The sequence below is a fragment of the Electrona antarctica genome (assembly GCF_951216825.1).
Source record: "Electrona antarctica genome assembly, chromosome: 10".
NCBI classification, from domain to species: domain Eukaryota; kingdom Metazoa; phylum Chordata; class Actinopteri; order Myctophiformes; family Myctophidae; genus Electrona; species Electrona antarctica.
This window is the reverse complement of record NC_136791.1, coordinates 31,030,664-31,049,754: the sequence shown is the minus strand read 5'-3', so window position 1 is coordinate 31,049,754 and position 19,091 is coordinate 31,030,664. Positions and strand designations below refer to the sequence as shown.

The following is a 19,091-nucleotide window of genomic DNA, read 5'->3' as shown; positions in this document are numbered from 1 at the left end:
AACCTTTCAATAAAGCTGCTACTTGGTATGTAACCAATGGCAAGGCTGCTTTGTACCCAGTGATTGATAGAGTTACAGATCAATTTGTCTCCTGCTTGACATTCAAACGGTGTCCTAACCCAGTCTTAATAAAACTATCACTAACAGACATCAAAGTGCTTTGGCTTACCTTTGAAGTAGAGAAAAACTGACATTTGTGTTTGCCGACTGTGGTGGTGCAGAGCTGACTGCACAACACTACTGTCTGAGAAAGTAGCCGACTCTCACAGAAAGTACAGCTAGAATAATAGAGCAGCACACAGAATAGAAGTCAGCAGTAAATGCTAGTCTCTCCATTATACATATCGCAGCTTCCCTTTAGATAACCTTAAGTGTCGAAAATAAATATCAAAAGGAACATTTTAGTCTCTGTGAGGTGTCTTTTATTGCCCCAGAAGGGGTTTCATAAAACCAGTGTGAATATAGTCGAGTCTATTTCAAAGTCTCAGTCTTCAGTTATAGCACTGTTCATTTATGTTCAAAATGTCATGTTGGAAATACGATGATTTGTCCACCACTCTGAAAATATTCCTTGATGATATCACAAATCGTTAACATGATGTATCACACACCTAACAAATACATTAAGGCAAAGCCACTATTTGCACAACAATAGTTACAGTGTTAGAGAAACCCTGTGTTGGTGAGAAGACTTGTCTACAAACAGTGAAGAGGATGAAAAGCGTAAGAGAATAATTTACAAAATGTAGCAAAGACCAAATGTAACATGTAATCAATCTTTAAAATGCCAGCATCTCACTTTAAAGCCATACACTTTTGGCATTACCACACTTCACGAACCATGGCATTGAGTTCGCTTTAGTCAATTATTTCTGTCTTCGTTGTTTCACCAAGTGTGAACAACATTTACACATATTGCACATAATCCCACCTCCTCTTCCATTCCTGTCACAGTATATTCGAATAACTTCTAAAACACCATTAAAAAAAAAGCACAATCCACAATCGAAATTCAGTGTCGAGTTCCACTGTCTGCTGAATTTGTTTGCTCGATGTGATATTTTTCTTTTCTCAGACTGAGCAGATGATTCAAGGACAGACGAGTACGTGACTGCTGAAAATGTTTTCAAATGGAGAAAATAGACGAGCTGTACAAGCTCACAGCACGCTAAGCTGGTGAATAGGCTATTTTACGTTCATAGGGCATAAACGAGGTTAAAAAGGTGTTTCATATCAGGCAGAACTGTCACTCACTACATTCAATACATACTCCAACCTATTTCCATGGGAAAATCCAACGTCATTTTAAGTCAACACTGACACACAGCCATCATTCCAATGTAATTGGTTATTTTTACTTGATTAAGACCAACCTTGATGACAGCGTCTGTCTCGTCTACAGCAGTCACCAGTGTTGGTTCTGGCATGACGGCTTGACAACGCTGTTAGCTCTGACCATGGCGCCGATTCAAGTTACTGTAGTCACTTCAGTTCAGCAAAGCTGAGGTGTGTCTGTCAACGAGGAGCCAGCTGACCCTCATTGACAGGCAACAGGCATCAAGGCAACTCGTTAGTGTGAGTGTGTCTCTAGTCTCTGTGCACAACAAGTGATTGAGTTCAACCTGTGCAATACATTATGGGTTTCTGCATACTTTGCATGTGTGCATTTTTACTACCAGCTAGCCTAAGCCTACCAATTTTATTCATTTTACAGCCGTTTTTACTTGAATGCATTGTTCTGGTAACTGAGTGAGAAAAAGTAACTGAATGTCAGACTCAGTCAGAAGTTAAAACGCTTTGTACATGTCTTGGTTTTACCTTTGTGTGTTCACATCATTCAGTTGATAAAACCTTTACAATAAGCTTTTTTTAAGCAATGAACGCTGCTTTCATGCCACAAGACTGGAGTAGATCGTGATGAAATCCTATGTATTGAATAGAGAATCGTTTTGAATCTGAAAAAATGCTTTTGAATAAAAAATAAAATAAAATAAAATAAATAAAAAGATAAAAACGTTTTTGGATTGAGAATCGAATCGTGACCCCAAGAATCGGAATCGAAACGTGGGACACCCAAAGATAAACAGCCCTATCAGACACTTATCGTCCACATATGACATAAATTCTCCATTCATTGTCAATTTGAATTTAATGTTTGTGTAAGATGAAAATCTACACTAATAGCTGAATATAGGAGGGGCTAGCGCCCCTCAAAAAACAACAGTGTCCATTATGTTTTACCCTCAATTTTGTGGGCTAGCTGTGTCTTAATGACCCCAAGGACAGCCACACGGGTCTCCACAAGACCTCTTCCTGGCCCAAAGGATCCGCAGCTCTTCAGCAGTGTGCTGAGGGGATGACAGCATGTCTAGGTAACACTCCTTTTCACACAGCCAGCCAGGATCCTAGAAAAAGTACAGAGCAGAAGACAGTTCACTACAATGTCGTTTTTCCCCTTTTACTGGATTTTCATGGTACATCAAACACATTCATGAATCAAGATACAAATATCAACTGAAATGACTAACTAGTTGAACAGAAAAACAAAAAACTGAATGTGTTGTCTGATGGACCACCACTAACTTGCCAGTTGTATTCTCAATTTATTCTATATACTTCTATAATACGTCATAATAATATTTAGTGTCTGGTGATGGGACTCTGGTGCAACGCACAGGTCCTGGGCCTGGTGAGAGCAGGAGTGGACCTGGTGAGACGTAGGAGGGGCCCGGACAGGAGTCAACCCACAGAGCCTAGTCCTGAATGGTGCCTCCCAGCTCTGGCAGAGTAGTTCTGGAGTAGTTCCAACAGATTGTGTGGCCTTGGTCTTTCCCTAATGGGACTGATCGAGGGTAGCTACTGGGACGTAAGTCGGGACTTGATCACCCCGGCTGGGTCGCCTGAGTGAGCGGTATGATGTTCGAGAGACCCGAAACCCCAATGACCTTGGGATACATCACTGAGGATACGTCCCAGATGCATCCATGCGATGTTTTTTGGTTACAGGTCAATTTAATGAATGACTTCCCTTTAGGTGTCTGTATATAGCTGTTTGTAATAGTTTAATACTTCTGGGTATTTTAAGTTTAATACTTTTGGATTATATTTCAATTGATTAGTATTCATAAGCAAATGCAAATCTTAACTTGAGGTAAATTGATTGATTCCAAGTCATTCAACTAGTCCTCTAGTTTTCTGCTGATCTTGTACATACAACGAATGGCCACATTAGCCTCTGCACTCCACGTTTCTATTTCAACGATTTGTGTCGTCATCTCGTCCTGGCTTACATATTGTTCAGAAGCTGCTTATTCATGATTGGCTTGAACTCGACCAACTCTCCTTTAATATCACTTTTTTTTTTAAACGCCTTGGAGTCTTGCTTTAGCTCAGAATTTTGTTCGCCTGTTGTTGAGTCCTCACAATGAGGCATTCTGCTAACCGTCCTGTTGTTGAGTCCTCACAATGAGGCATTCTGCTAACCGTCCTGTTGTTGAGTCCTCACAATGTGGCATTCTGCTAACCGTCCTGTTGTCGAGTCCTCACAATGAGGCATTCTGCTAACCGTCCTGTTGTTGAGTCCTCACAATGAGGCATTCTGCTAACCGTCCTGTTGTTGAGTCCTCACAATGAGGCATTCTGCTAACCGTCCTGTTGTTGAGTCCTCACAATGAGGCATTCTGCCAACCGTCCTGTTGTTGAGTCCTCACAATGAGGCATTCTGCTAACCGTCCTGTTGAGTCCTCACAATGAGGCATTCTGCTAACCGTCCTGTTGTTGAGTCCTCACAATGAGGCATTCTGCTAACCGTCCTGTTGTTGAGTCCTCACAATGAGGCATTCTGCTAACCGTCCTGTTGTTGAGTCCTCACAATGAGGCATTCTGCTAACCGTCCTGTTGTTGAGTCCTCACAATGAGGCATTCTGCTAACCGTCCTGTTGTTGAGTCCTCACAATGAGGCATTCTGCTAACCGTCCTGTTGTTGAGTCCTCACAATGAGGCATTCTGCTAACCGTCCTGTTGTTGAGTCCTCACAATGAGGCATTCTGCTAACCGTCCTGTTGTTGAGTCCTCACAATGAGGCATTCTGCTAACCGTCCTGTTGTTGAGTCCTCACAATGAGGCATTCTGCCAACCGTCCTGTTGTTGAGTCCTCACAATGAGGCATTCTGCTAACCGTCCTGTTGTTGAGTCCTCACAATGAGGCATTCTGCTAACAGTCCTGTTGTTGAGTCCTCACAATGTGGCATTCTGCTAACCGTCCTGTTGTTGAGTCCTCACAATGAGGCATTCTGCTAACCGTCCTGTTGTTGAGTCCTCACAATGTGGCATTCTGCTAACCGGCCCCGCATGCCATCTTTGGTTGGATCGGCATGATTTCTTTTATCCTTATCCTTCTCGTTTTCGTATTTTTTATTTCCGCTGATTATATTCTAAATTAAATCAACTGTGATATGTTTGAATTGAACTTCTGATGTTTTAAACACGCCACTTCATCAATGCTCAGCCTTCCATCTCACTCTGTAGTCTGTACACAACCTGAAAGTTCTAGTATTAGCCGTTTTTTACTCATGATTTTACAGTGTGCTATATGCTACCAATGGTCATGCAACCAATAATGCAAAAATAATTCAATGAAATTCATACAGTATAACAGACATTCCAAATTGGCCACACTGTTCCAAATGCGTTTTTGTATCATCACCTATGATTACGGTCAGAATTGGAAGTCCAACACATGATTCTTTTTCCTGGGCTTACCTGATATTTCTGTGGGCCAACAGCAGCCATCCATATGCCCATGCTCACATCTTCCCCCTGTGACAACAAAGATACCCACTTATCACTCTGCCATGTATTATATGGTCAGGTTTGCTTCATCATTACCCCATTCTGGGCAGGAACCCCGGTTGGTGTTTTAAGAATTATGTTATACTTTAGCCATTGAAAAATAGCAGATCTACAAGCTCATAGCTACAAGCTCGTACAAGCTACAAGCTTGTTGAGCTTGTAGACCTGCTATTTTTGAAAAGATCGTGAAAATGTGGCGGAGATCTTTGAATATATATTCTTTCAGAGCGAACGTTTTTTAAATCAAATCTTTGCTTCTGGGGGGGTCCCTGGAACAACATGTTTTCAGATGGGGGTCGGCGGCCAATTACATAGAATTCTGGGGCTCCTTGACCTGAAATAGTTTGCGAACCACTGACATAGAAACATGGGTTTTTCAGAAAACTTTTCAGGATTTAGAAGACATTTATAGAATCGTCCTCTGGTCTAAACGGGTTATTCAACACCGGCCAGCTTACCTGATAGGCCTTCAGTTTCTCAGCGTTGGTGGCCAGCCACTGAATCAGGTCACGGGAAACCACATACCCCGAGCCACAAGCAAACGCTGGATAGGCCGGACTGGCATACTCTAGTTCCTGCCACTTCCCAATGCGATCCACCGCCCAGCTCTGTCTGAAACTAGTTTCAGGAGAAATGTGTCATCGCTACACATTCACAGAAACATTTATATTAACCACAGCACAGCATGCACATGGTGTCAGCGTTAACCCAGTTACCACTGTCTTAACTCCACCTGACAGTGTTCAGAACTTGGTTGGCAACAAACTCAACGGAGGACAGCAATACACAATGTCAACATATTCAGACAGATGGGTCAATGAGACACTGCGTTCTACTTACTTCCCCCACCAGAATTTGCTGCGTTTGAGGCCCTTGTGGTCTATCTTCATTAATACAGAGTCCACATCGATATAACAATCATCATCCGTCTTCAGGAGAAGGTTAAAGTCAGCATTTCCCACAGCCCTATATGAGAGAAGGAATTTGCAACCTTAATTAATAGTTTTTTTTTCTATCTCTATAAAATACCAGTGATAAAGAACGGTAGGGGTTTGGAGAATATATAATACACTTCTAAAGCCCCCCCCTATGGATCGTTTTCATACTATGAACTACGACCAAAGCATTTCTCGGGCCAAATTATTCAGGGCGACCCGACAAGTCATTTTAAATGAACGGCACATTTTCCATTTCATGTTGGATGATTTCCTGCGAGGCCCAGGCTATCGTTGGGTAGATTCATTTAATTGCTTTCGGAACTCGCCCGGCGGGCTCATTCCTGCAGCATCGCAGGCGTGCATTAATGACGTTAAACCACCCCCTCTTGTGTAATATTGCAATTATACAACAGTTACCCTTAAAAACATATTTTTTAAATGACAGATGTAGTCACGACCACAAATGTCCCAATAAACTAGCTAGCCTAGCCACCAAGTTTGCTCTCTGGGAAAACAGAGCAGCTGAATTCTTTGTTTTGATTAGGTGTGGAGTGGTGCTCGTTTGAACCACGGCTAGAAGGCTGTTTCAACTTTCAACCAATCAGATTGCTTCCTCGAAACGACCTGTTGTATAATAGCTGTTACTTGGTGGTGTACCATTTATAGAACTGGAGCAGTTTGGAAGGCACGTTCCTGTAGGTGTCCACCACGTCTACGAACACAATGTCCCCGTGGTTGCGGCTCTCCTGCTGCAGAGACGAGTCCTCCTGCGTCAGCCGTGAGGTGTGGAGCTCCAGCCTCGCTGCACGGCCCTGGAGCAGCCCAGACAGACCTTCTCCGTCTGGTACAGACAGAGGGGACAAAGTCAAAGTCGTACTATTTGTCACACACGTTACCGCCCTGAAATTTGTTCTCCGCATTTGACCCATCTCTTGGAGCAGTGAGCCGCAGCCAAGGAGTGGTGAGCTGCAGCCGTGCCGCGCTCGGGAATCATTCGATTAGTTGATTTGACCCCCCAATCCAACCCTTTGACGCTGAGTGCCAAGCAGGGAGGCATTGGTTCCCATTTTTACAGTCTTTGGTATGACCCAGCCGGGGGTCGAACCCCAACCTCCCAGTTTCAGGGCGGACACTCTAACCACAAGGCCACTGTCTGGTCAAAGGAGGAGGACGAGGAGGAGGTGAGACAGACAAAGTACTCACATGTTTTACTTAACCCATTTAGACCTGAGGACGATTCTACAGTACAAATGCCTTCTAAATCCTAAAAGTTGTCTGAAAAACCTATGTTTCTGTGTCAGTGGTTCTCTGTCAACCTTTTCTATGTCAAGGACTCTGTATTTGGCTGTGGACCCCCATCTGAAAATATGTAGTTCCAGGGAACTAAATTGTACTTAAGTACAGTACTTAAGTAAATGTACTTAGTTACTTTCCACCACTGCAGACAGAAAGGCAGACATACAGACAGGTGGTAGTGAGAGATGGACAGTCATCACGAGGGAGAAGTGGTTAAAATGTGAAGAAAGCGAACATAAAAAGCTCAGATCCTAAATTGTTTTATTTTTGTGTTCGATTGAATTTTTGTACATGAACTCAAAACACACAAATATATAAGAGGCACAAAAGATAATACTGCAGGCAGAGGGTGGGAAATAAATCCACTTGGCGTGAAAGCAAGAGCTCTGAAGCCAAAAGAGAAATGATCTCAGATGAAATTACTTTTTTTTTAAAAAATGTTCTCTTACAGTGAATAACTTTCAAAAAGGACACAAAGGTCCTATTATAATTATTATAATTCTAACTTGATTATGTTATCCATAATGATAGGGGGGGGGGGGGGGGGGTGAAACAGGTCTGTATGTAATGATTGCACCACATTGAATGTCTGCAAAAAGACAAAAAGCAAACCTTTCTGTGTAGACATTAGACAATATTTCTTTAGTATCCTTTTTTTTTGAGTGGTGTAAACCACTCCTACAACTGGCTTTGTTTGTGCAGAAAAAATGAGCATGGTTGCTATGTTCACCCTGTTCACCCGGGTGTGATTTCATTACGTCAGACATGATTTCATTACGTCAGACAGGCTATATTACACCACTCAGTTCACACGGGTGTGATTTGTTTTTGTTTTACTTAAGTGTTTCACAGTATTGTAATACTATACTACAAAAAAAACATTTGTCCGTTACTTTAAAGGTCAAAACCTGTATGCCAACCCCTTGAGAATCAGCCCACCATAATGGCATACGGTACTAAGACTAGGAAACAAGTACAACAGTCTCTGACCTCAAACATGTCCTCAGTGAATATACATCAAATTAGAGACAAGGTTGCACCATTTAATAGGGTTAGCACACACACACACACACACACACACACACACACACACACACACACACACACACACACACACACACACACACACACACACACACACACACACACACACACACACACACACACACACTTTTTTTTTGTATTATGGTCATCATCAGAATAAAAATGCCACCGGACTGACCATAGATAGTGAAGGTGAACCCTCCAGCCAACCCAGGAAAGCCAAGGGCACTTCTGTGAGGCAATATCCCTTCTTCGATCTGTGGGTTGAAAAACAAAATCATGGCATGGGTCATCTTTTTTTTTTTTTTTTTAATACATCCCAAATTTCAATTACGTTTTTATTATTCCCTTTATATGTTCAAACTCCACAACGCTCACAGATGACATCTTGAGAAGCCCTCCTCCGTCATTGAGCTGCACACAGGAGGAGTTGACCGTGGTCAATCCAGCAGTGTCCAAACTCTCCCAGACCAGTGTCCCTTCAAAGCCCTGGAAAAGAGAGAGGTTAGTGTGTCACGCAATCACGCCCAAATCTAAAAAGAAATCGTTACTTTATCTGCCATAATCATTTTTTCCTGATTATTATTATTATTATTATTTTCAGACTGCTTTCCAACTGTCCTGGGGATTGTGGGTGGGGGTGCGACCATAGATAGGGGATTGAACTTAATTAACTTGTGACTTAATGACATTTATGCTTGCCCCTGGGCTTCTGTAAAAAAATAAAAAACTTGAATAAAAAATATTTTGAAAAGAAAGAAAAATAACCTGAATGTGGAGAACTGACCTTGGGTAAAATGAACTGCTCCACTGGCTTGTACCACACCCCATTCACAATGGCCCCTGTGCTGGTGCCACTAAAGCGGGCAGTCACCACAGCCTCCTGCAACACACCAGAGTATCTGATGTCACATTAGGTGATGATGAGGGCATACTGCATCTCTCAGAGACACACACACACACACACACACGCACATACACACTTTCTCTTGTTAAATCCTACAGTACACTGTAAGCCACTGGACTGCATCCAATCACTTTGGTGAGAGTCATTTCACCACAAGCAATTTGTCTTTTGAAATAACAACAGTCCGAACAGGGTATTGTCTCTTAATTGGATATAAAGCACAATAACGACTAAAGTAAACAGAACAAAGCATGGCCATTCCCACCAAAAGTACCTCGGAAATGAACAACAGCAATATTAGTCACCTCTTGGTCCAATTGGTGCAGCTTCACCGTCACATTTCCCCGAAGCTCGTGACTGGGTCCGCGGCAGAACACACCCAGCCTGGTAATCACCACCGGATGGAGGACCTTGAAGTCCAGCGCCAGGGCGGACACCTCAGTGGGAGTCAGCAACGTCGGGTCGGTCACACTCACTACTTCTATCTCCGTCCTCGGCTCTGCCACTGACGGAGAGAGAGAAGTCTGGGAGTCAGCGCTGGAGGTTTACTGAACAACAATGTTATCCCAAACATGCCGACAGCTTATCCTCTGAGAGAAGAAATGATTAGGTGATGAGAGAGAGGACAGCATTCTCAGAAGACAAAAGCCTGCATTCTTTTTTTATTCTTTGCATGCTCTATTAAAGTTACATCATCAGCAATTTGAGAAGTCAGTTCTTGGGGATACAGTCTTCAAAGCCAGCCTCCATTTGTCAGTGCGGTTTCTTCACTTTCTTAATTACAAAAGAGCCATTTTATTACCCAGGAGATCAATGGAAAGTACAAGGCTGTTAAAAGTGAGCTTTCCGCAGAAGATCCTTTCTACTGTTCACTCCAAAACAAAAACACAATTACAGAAAGAGATGGAGAGAGAATAACAGAGACAGAAAGTGGGTTATCAAATGTTTCTTTCATTGATAATCATTGAGATGCTTTTACTTGAGATGCTTTTACTTTTAAGTGCCGTGTTTCCTTTTTGCTTACCAAGTAAGAAATTGAAAACTCTAAGTGCTTTTCTTGGCATAGGCCATTTTGATTATGCCAATTAATTCAATAACAGACAAATTACACCATTACAAACATGGGCTTTATTCAGTTCTTTATTCAGTTCTACACTCACGAGGCGTGACCATATATGGAGGCGTGATGTCACGACTAGGCGTGACCATATATGGAGGCGTGACCGACCAACTAACCGACTGACTGAAGTTTTCATAGTAAACTGCGACCTATGGTCGCAATAACATCTCACACTAAAGCTGCTCCCTAAATTCCTGTCCACCTCTGAGACACATCATGTCAACACTGGCATCTGTTAACAGTGCAGTACAGAGAAAGATCTTGGGGAAAAATAACAGCAAAGTAACTCCAAATTCAACTAAAAACGCCCATCTGGATGAACAATGATTTGCTTTACATGAAGGCAGCACAATTATTGTCCAACCCGTCCCAAAGGGTAAAATACACATGGTTTTGCAACAGATAAGCTGTTCATATATACGGAAGAGAATATCAGGGCAAGTTAAAGCAATTGTCCACATAAACTGCATGCGTTTTAATTATGAAAAATATGTTTATATGAGAAATGACTGGAAACACAAATCAAGGCGTTATTAGCAGCACAAAGGGTTGAGTCAGTGGGAGAAAGAATTGTTGCTGTGGCCTTGGGTATCAATGGGAACCCAACGGTGTCCTTGAGTGGTGGGCGAGCGTGAATAAGGTTCTTTTTTTTCCTGAACCTACATTATTTTCATTCTCCTACCGGTGTGCTCTCCGCAGTATTGATGTATGCCCACCCAGGCAAACAATTCCATAGGCAGCAGCTCTCTCTAAATGCTATTACATTTGGATCACCAAGTGCAGTGAACACATGCAGGTCTATCTTGTTGAACACATTCTTAAGGCTCAATGTGCAGTGGTTCTCAAAGTGGGGTCTGGGGGGGGACCCACAGGGGTCCTTGAGGTGTTTCCATGGGGTCCCCCCAGCAGAATTAGATATTGCATCAAAATCTGTTTAATGACTTTTAACCCCTATAAAATATATTTTCAGATGGGAGTCCACAGCCAAACATACAGTAATTTGGCAGTCCTCGACATGAAAAGCTTTGAGAACCACTGCAATAAATATGTGTCAATATGTTGTTACTTGTTTTCAGCTGCGAGTGACGCAGTAGAAATCAAGCAGTACCTGGTTGCGTAAGGTTGAGGAGGGTGCAGGAGTAGGGGTCTTGTCGGTCCTCCTCTGGAATGGGGCATCCATGCTCACCCACAATGAACTTCACCCCCACCCTAGACAGAAGCGGTAAACAATTCCATTCACGTCTGTGCTTTTTTTTTGCGAGCTTAGGTCACATTACAAGATGCTCATTTCCAAAAAGCTTGTTCGTCCGTCCATCCGCATACACCCCGTTACTATGGTTACTTACGGGAGGTTGCTTAAAGGCCATCACGCCATATCTGTGCTCACATCAGTTGGGTGGGGAGGTAACGTAAGGGCGAAAGAAATATAAATACAAAAATAATAGCGGCAGCTCACTAGTCTGCTAAAGATAACAGTACTCGAGGAGCAGCCAATTTAAACCATTCTGGACGGGAACCCCTTTTGGTGTATTAACCATCATTTTATACTTTAGCTATTGAAAAATGGCAGATCTACAAGCTCATAGCGCGGCACCGAGTACCCTGGAACTACATATTTTCAGATGGGGGTCCACAGCCAAATAAATACAGATCATTCTGGGGGTCCTTGACATGAAAAAGGTTGAGTGCTGACATAGAAACATAGGTTTTTCAGAAAACCTTTAGGATTCTTTTTTTCTTTTCTTTTTTTTAGAATCGACCTCAGTCCAAAACGGGTTAATTAGGGATGCACCGATGTATCGGCCACATATCATTGCCGTTACCGGTCAATATCGGTATCGGTATAAAACTGATATTATCCGATGGCAGTAGCCGATATTTATCTGTCGTTGATAAGCATACATTTTGCGTTGGCTATGTTTGGTTTACTGCAGCCTGCTGCCTACCAAGCAGTAGATTCTTTTTTAAATCAAGCAGTAGATTCTGAACATTTGTTGTATTGAAGATGTATTTTGTTTCCCTGGCACAAAAGGGGGAAATTAAAACTAAATAAACATATATTGGTATATACGTAAAGGCTTTATTTAGTCAATAGGTCTATATTAATTTTGCTCGGAGGAAGAGGTACTGTAGTACTAGGCTATAACCTGTGTTGAAAGTGAGGGTGGTTCTGGAGATATCCCAGCCAGGTCTCTCGTATCACTTGTCGGAGGTCATGGTTGTGTCGGGCTGACAGGACTCCCACCAAAACATCATAGTTCTCTGAATTGGGGGGGGGGGGGGGGGGGGGGGGGGACATGCACAACACGAAAGATTCCAAAACACAGGATGAGATGTAAATAACCGTACTAGACTAGTGCAACTAAGTTCTCAAGCAGACATGCTACCTGTATTAACGTGTGTCACACGAAAGTAATGAATTTGATTAGGGTATGTGTCAGTGTCATATATTGGCTTGGGATTCTCTCTTGCTATTTGGTTGCAAGAAGCTAAAGCTATATCCCAGCAACGCCCAGCATTAGAGAACTGTTGAAAGAACAGCATTTCTTATATTACAGTATTACTTGATTTTGCATAGATCTTATGACACAAAAATAAAAGTCAGACTTAAAAAAATAATAATACATCTATGATAGTCTTGATCAGAGGGTAGAAGGCTACATTGCATTGCATTTACTGTTCACAACTCAACAACTCAAGATCCACATAGAGAACATATGAAAAGCAACGTCAACTCCTTTACTCCTTTACTTGGAAATGCATTAGCTCTGGTCCAAGGCACTAATATAGCCCTAATATGGTCCATAGCCCTATGGACCAGAGCTGGAATGCATGTGAAAAGTTGCGAGGGTGGTGGTGGTGGTGATGATGATAAAATAAAGCCAACAACACACACTACACTACAACTACACTACACACACAGAGTCACAGACACAGTACCAGAATGCTTGTTCTCCGGCGAGGTGGTGGTGCTGCTGGTGGTTCGGTATGTCAACCACAAGAAGTGCCCCAGGACGGCGACAGCACACGGCAGAAGAATGAACACTAGGCTACGCATGGATCACGGACTCCTTCGCGCACATCAACCCAGCCTTCAACAACTTGACATTGGATTCCCTTCCCGGCTCGCACGGTCCTTCTCCTGGGCGGAACGAGAGGGAGTGTGGTGGTGTCACTGTGCGTGCAACACATTTCTGCTCTGTATCTTTCTCTCTGTTCTCAACAACACCGTCTCATGTCTGCCTCTTGTGCTGGAAGCTGATTTGGGCCAATGGGAACGGAGGAGCAGCTTTGGACGCTATGAACTCTGGGATATGAAGTACCATTTCAATAGGCCAACCAAAAGGCTCTCCCTCTCTCTCTCTCTCTCTCTCTCTCTGAGAGAGAGACAGTACAGTACAATACAGTACACGTACGCGCGCGCGCGCGCACACACACACACACACACACACACACACACACACACACACACACACACACACACACACACACACACACACACACACACACACCCACACACACACACACACACACCACATGCCATTTTTACGCGGATCATTACATGGAGTCAAAGAGATGAACACAAGCACAGCACAGCTAGTGTTCAATTATAACGGTAGAAAATAAATAATTCAAGAGGAAGCGTCCTTTGGAATGTAATGGGCATATCCGATTATATTTGTAGTATATATTACATTAGATTTTTGGTTAGCTTTGATATAGTAAAATAATAATAATAATAAATAAAAATAATAATTTATATTTATCCATCACCGGGAAAAGTATAAAGATGCCATTGATCTCTATACTATTGATGGGAGTAGAAACTCAATTGATGCTGACATGTTATGTTATGAGGCCTATAATGGTCATCTCTGTCAGTGTTGCAATACATGCAACTAACTATAGCTACTGTGACCCTACCATTAACATCCTATGGCAGGCAAAAATGTCAAATTTTCCTTTTGCTTTAAGTAGCATGTGACATGTCAAACTAGGGGGTTTTCATGATTCTGAATTCATTCCAAGCATTAGTTTTGCACAAAATACACAAAATACAAAATATGCACACAAATAGACAAAATGCCATGTCTATGGCTTAAAACGGTCAGCACATTTTGGGAACATTTGGGCAAGTGTATGGCTATGGCTGCTTTTAGCCCAAGGAGTGTATTTTGTGCAAAACTAATGCTTGAAATGGATTCAGAATCATGAAAAACCCCTAGTTTGACACATCACATGCTATTGATTGATTGATTGAAATATTTATTAACAGTTTGCAGAATTACAGTACATTTCAAGCACAAACTCAATTTACAAAGACTGTTAACTGTGAGTGGACGACCCAATTAAGCATTACACTTGTTTACAAGAGGGTCCACCATGTTCAATTCATCAAAACATTTAGAGACGTTACAGATAGACACTACTATATAGTCAAAGAACAGAACAGGAATTCATCATAAAGGAGGTAAAAAGGGAAAAGAAACATATACAGTGAGGGGAAAAAGGGGGGGGGGGGTCGGTTGGGGGGGATTCAGATTTTACGGGGGCCAGTTTCGAATTGCAGCCGTCCGTAGGTGCCCTTTGAGAGCGGTTTTGAAGGAGTCAAGGGATTCACATGTCTTAATGACTGTTGGTAGGGCGTTCCACATTTTGGTGGCATAGGAGCGAAAAGAATTTAGTCCCTTGTTTGTGCCGAATCTGGTTTGTACATGGTTTGTGGGTGTGGACAAACCTCTGGTGTTGTGGGTGTGGACTTCGTTAACATTAAGGAAGTATTTAGACAGGTACATGGGTATCTTGGTGGTGTATCGAATCTTGTGGACCAGACCCATTGCAAGATGCTGTACTCTGTCGTCAACCCTAAGCCATTCCAGCCTGTCAAAGTGGGCAGGGGTGAGGTGGGTTCGGGGGGTGAGGCCAAGTAGGAGCCTGACCAGTTTGTTTTGGGAGGTCTGGAGCCTTGTTTTAAGGGCCTTGGAGGTGCTGTGGTACCAAGAGGTGCATGCATAGTCAAAGAAACCTTGTACGAGGGCTCCTGTTAAGGTCTTCAAGGTGTTTTTGTTAACCAGTGAGGAGATCCTGTAAAGGAATCTTGTTCTTTGATTGACTTTTTTGATTACGTTGGTGGCCATTTTATCACCGGAAAGATTAGCCTCCAGGATGGAACCTAGGTAGGTAATTTCATCTTTTCGTGTGATAATATTGTCACCCACTCTAACCAAGAAGCCATCTGCCTTGCTGAGATTACTATTTGATCCGAAGAGAATGGATTCAGTTTTTCCCAGGTGTAAGGATAGTTTGTTATCAGCGAGCCAGGTGCAGATTCTACCGAGTTCAGAGCTGAGGGTCTTTTCAACCTGCAGTTTGTTCTTGTCCGAGACCAGCAGTGCTGAGTCATCTGCGAACAGGAACAAGTTGCAGTCACAAGCTGATGTCATGTCGTTTACATATATTAGGAACAGTAAAGGCCCTATATGCTTCCTTGTGGAACGCCACAGCTCACGGAGGGGGGGGGGGGGGGGGGGGGACAGTGTTCCGTTCACCTCCACCATCTGTTCTCTCCCCTCCAGGTAGGATTGCATCCAGCTCACTGATGTGCTATCAAAACCAATAGCTTTTAGCTTGTTAACCAGTATGGAGTGGTTCACGGTGTCAAAAGCCTTTTGGAGGTCCAGCATGACCATGCCGCAGTATTTGCCAGCATCCACCTCGTGTTTGATGTGGTCGCTCAAATAGAGGAGGCATGTGTCAGTGGAGTGGGATGTTCTGAAACCAGATTGGAACTCGTACATTAATTTATTAGTGGCAAGATACTTTTCAACCTGTTCATAGACTATTTTTTCCATCACTTTCGAGATGGAGCTTAGAATAGAAATAGGGCGGTAGTTACCGGGTTCTAATTTACTCCCTTTCTTGTGCAGGGGGGTTACTTTGGCCAGTTTAAAATCTTGGGGGACCTGTCCCTGTTTGATGGAGAGGTTTACTATGTGGGTGATGATTGGAGCTATGGAAATGGCTGAGTCTCTGAGAAATTTGGAGGGAATATTGTCATGGCACTCAGTTTTTTAAGTACCTCCTCAGTTGTTACCATTGCCATTTTAAAATCATCTTTACAAACACCTAGAAGGCTTTGATGTGCTCTACACCAAAACGCCCAGAGTGGGAGGGCAGTTTGTTGACCAGCGTTGTTGCAATGTTTGTAAAGAAGATGTTTAAGTAGTTGGCTACATCAAGCTTGTCAGTGATGAGGGTGTCATTCGATTTGATGTTTATGTTTTTAGTTTCTGACCACAGCCTAGTTGGTTGTTTAGTAGCTTCCAGAGCTCCCGAGGATTGTTTTTTGTTTTCCTCGGCTTTATCATTGATAAAGTTACTTTTGGCTGATTTGGTCATGGCAGTTACACTGTTTCTTAGCTTGTTACGTTGGGTTTTTAGGATGCCCAGTTGGGTTTGGAGATCACTGTCGAAGCGCTTGGCTAGCTTGGACTTGCATTTAAGAAGTTCAGAGCATTTTTTGTCTCTGGCTTTCATTGCAGTCAGTATGTCCGAATTCATCCATGGCTCCGAGCGGGTTTTGACCCTGATGGTTCTCAAAGGAGCCATGTTGTTTAGTACTGATGTAAATTTGGTTTTAAAGCCAAGCCATGCTTCTTCGGCTAGTGAGCTCCTGAGCTCATCGGACCAATCCAGATTCTCCAGTTCAAGGTACTTAAAGCAAAAGGAAAATGTTGACATTTTTGCCTGCCATAGGATGTTAATGGTAGGGTCACAAGAAACCCCTATAAAAAAGATTGCCCAATACTAACAGCCGGTCAGCAAGTGGATTCATGAATGCATGTATAATGTATATAGACAATGTTTTAGGCCAATACAAATATATACCAAATGTCCCACTTTAAACAAAAGAAGCCTGTCGGCTGCCGGACTATAGTTAGTCTTCCGCGATCAGTAGATCAGTAATTTGTAACAAAGTAGATGTAATTTCCAGTATTCTTCTGATTCTGGTGGATTTGGGGAGCCTACTTATCAGGCTTTTAAAGATAGTAAAGCCTGATACGTATCAAATAAGTATCAAACTAACATAGGATCCATTAAAGGTAAAAGTACAGTAGACCTACATAAATTGATTTGACAACTGAATCAATAAGAGACATCTTTAACAATAACCACAAATTACTATAAAAGTGACCATCTCTTTATATGAGTGTGCAGTGTGCAGTGTGCACTGGGACTGCAGTTTATCCAGACAATATACATTAAGCGACAGTAGGCCTAAAAGAGTAACATTCCCTCTCTTGACCATGTAAAAAGGAAAACACAGGAGAAAAGCAGGAGTCATTAAGACATGCGAATCCCTTGACTCCTTCAAAACCGCTCTCAAGCCCAGGCGGTGGCGTAACCGTCTGGGCACCCGACTGGTAATCCAGTCGCAGTGTGCCGCGGGTTCGACTCCCGAGCCCGACACGGCCTTTACTGCATGTCTTCCCCCATCTCTCTCCCGTTTCCTGTCAGCCTACTGTCTGTCCCTTCAAAAACCAATAAAAGGCGTAAGCCGCAAAAAAATATCTAAAAAAAAAAAAAACGCTCTCAAAGGGCACCCATGGCTGCAATTCCAAACTGGACCCCGTAAAATCTGAATCCCCCCCCACCACCCACCGCTTTCCCCCCTCACTGTATATGTTTCTTTTCCCTTTTTACCTCCTTTATGATGAATTCCTGTTCTGTTCTTTGGCTATATAGAAGTGTCTATTTGTACGTCTCTAAATGTTTTTATGAATTGAACAAGGTGGACCCTCTTGTAAACAAGTGTAATGCTTTATTGGGTCGTCCACTCACAGTTAAGTCTTTGTATTGAGTTTGTGCTTGAAATGTACTGTAATTAAAATTCAAACTGTTAATAAATATTTCAATCAATCAATCAAAAAAATGCTGGAGGGTTGGCACTTTGGCAGGTATGGTTTAACCACAAGAGGTCTCCACTGTACACCACAAAGCCTATGTTTCATTTGATGGATGGTGCACACTGGACAGATAAGTTAACATGGTGAGAGAGAGAGAGTGAGAGAGAGAGAGAGAGACATATGATGGTGCAATGTTACAGAAATAGACGCAACACGTTTTGGGTTGCTGTTTCCTTTAATTTGTTTGATCCATCAAAGGGTTGACAAAACCTGCTTTTGAACCCCCCCCCCCTCCAAAAAAAATAAAAATAAAACATTCATCAATACAGCTGCACAGGTCAACATATCTGGACCCCAATGAGAATTGTGTGCAGGATAGCACCCAGGAGACTACAAAGAGGCAATATTTTCATATCAGTTCACTCTGTTATAGATAGAAATAAATCCATGCAATTTTCATCTCTAGCCATACATGAACTTCTTCATATTTCTTGTTTGAGATTTGGCACCATCTTCGAGATGAGGTCAGTGGGTCCTGAGGTCAGTCTCAGGTTGTTGTATTTTTTTTTCTTCTTTATTTATATATTATTATATATATATTTTTTAAGACAGGAAATAAAGACACATTATTATTGACCTGAAAACAGGTTGAGCAGAATCCAATTTCTTGTCTCGGTGTCACTGTCACGGTAGGAAAGGAGCATGATTCCTAAATGAGATGGCTATTCAAGTACCAGGAGATGTTAGTTTCTTCTTAAAGATGGAGTGCCACAAGTTTTGTATTTTTCCAGTTTTTCATGTGTCTATGAGGTGACAGTACTTCATAGACACCCTGGAGTCGTTTTTATGTGCAATGGTGTATTAACTTTGTATTTAGGGTTTCTTCCTGGAGGCTGAACCCTTGACAGTCAAACGGGCCAATGAAATAAACAGTAATATGTGACATCACACTATCAGCCCCTCCCCTAACCCCTCCCCTTTTATCATACAACTACAGCTGTGGATGCGGCTTCAGTTCAGGTGGATCA

General features: G+C 42.5%; 1 protein-coding gene across 1 annotated transcript; it reads right to left on the bottom strand.

Annotated features, from left to right (window-relative positions):
• Positions 1-125: 125 nt before the first annotated feature.
• On the bottom strand, positions 126-13,401 carry b3galnt2 (beta-1,3-N-acetylgalactosaminyltransferase 2). The gene is made up of 12 exons (XM_079513020.1): positions 13,097-13,401; positions 12,304-12,418; positions 11,265-11,365; positions 9,342-9,541; positions 8,917-9,012; positions 8,508-8,618; positions 8,308-8,386; positions 6,447-6,630; positions 5,692-5,817; positions 5,310-5,469; positions 4,762-4,818; positions 126-2,405 (listed from the first exon to the last, which is right to left on the bottom strand). The coding sequence occupies exons 1-12, from the start codon at positions 13,212-13,214 to the stop codon at positions 2,268-2,270; spliced, it is 1,485 nt and encodes a 494-aa protein (XP_079369146.1). The 5' UTR covers positions 13,215-13,401; the 3' UTR covers positions 126-2,267.
• Positions 13,402-19,091: the final 5,690 nt, after the last annotated feature.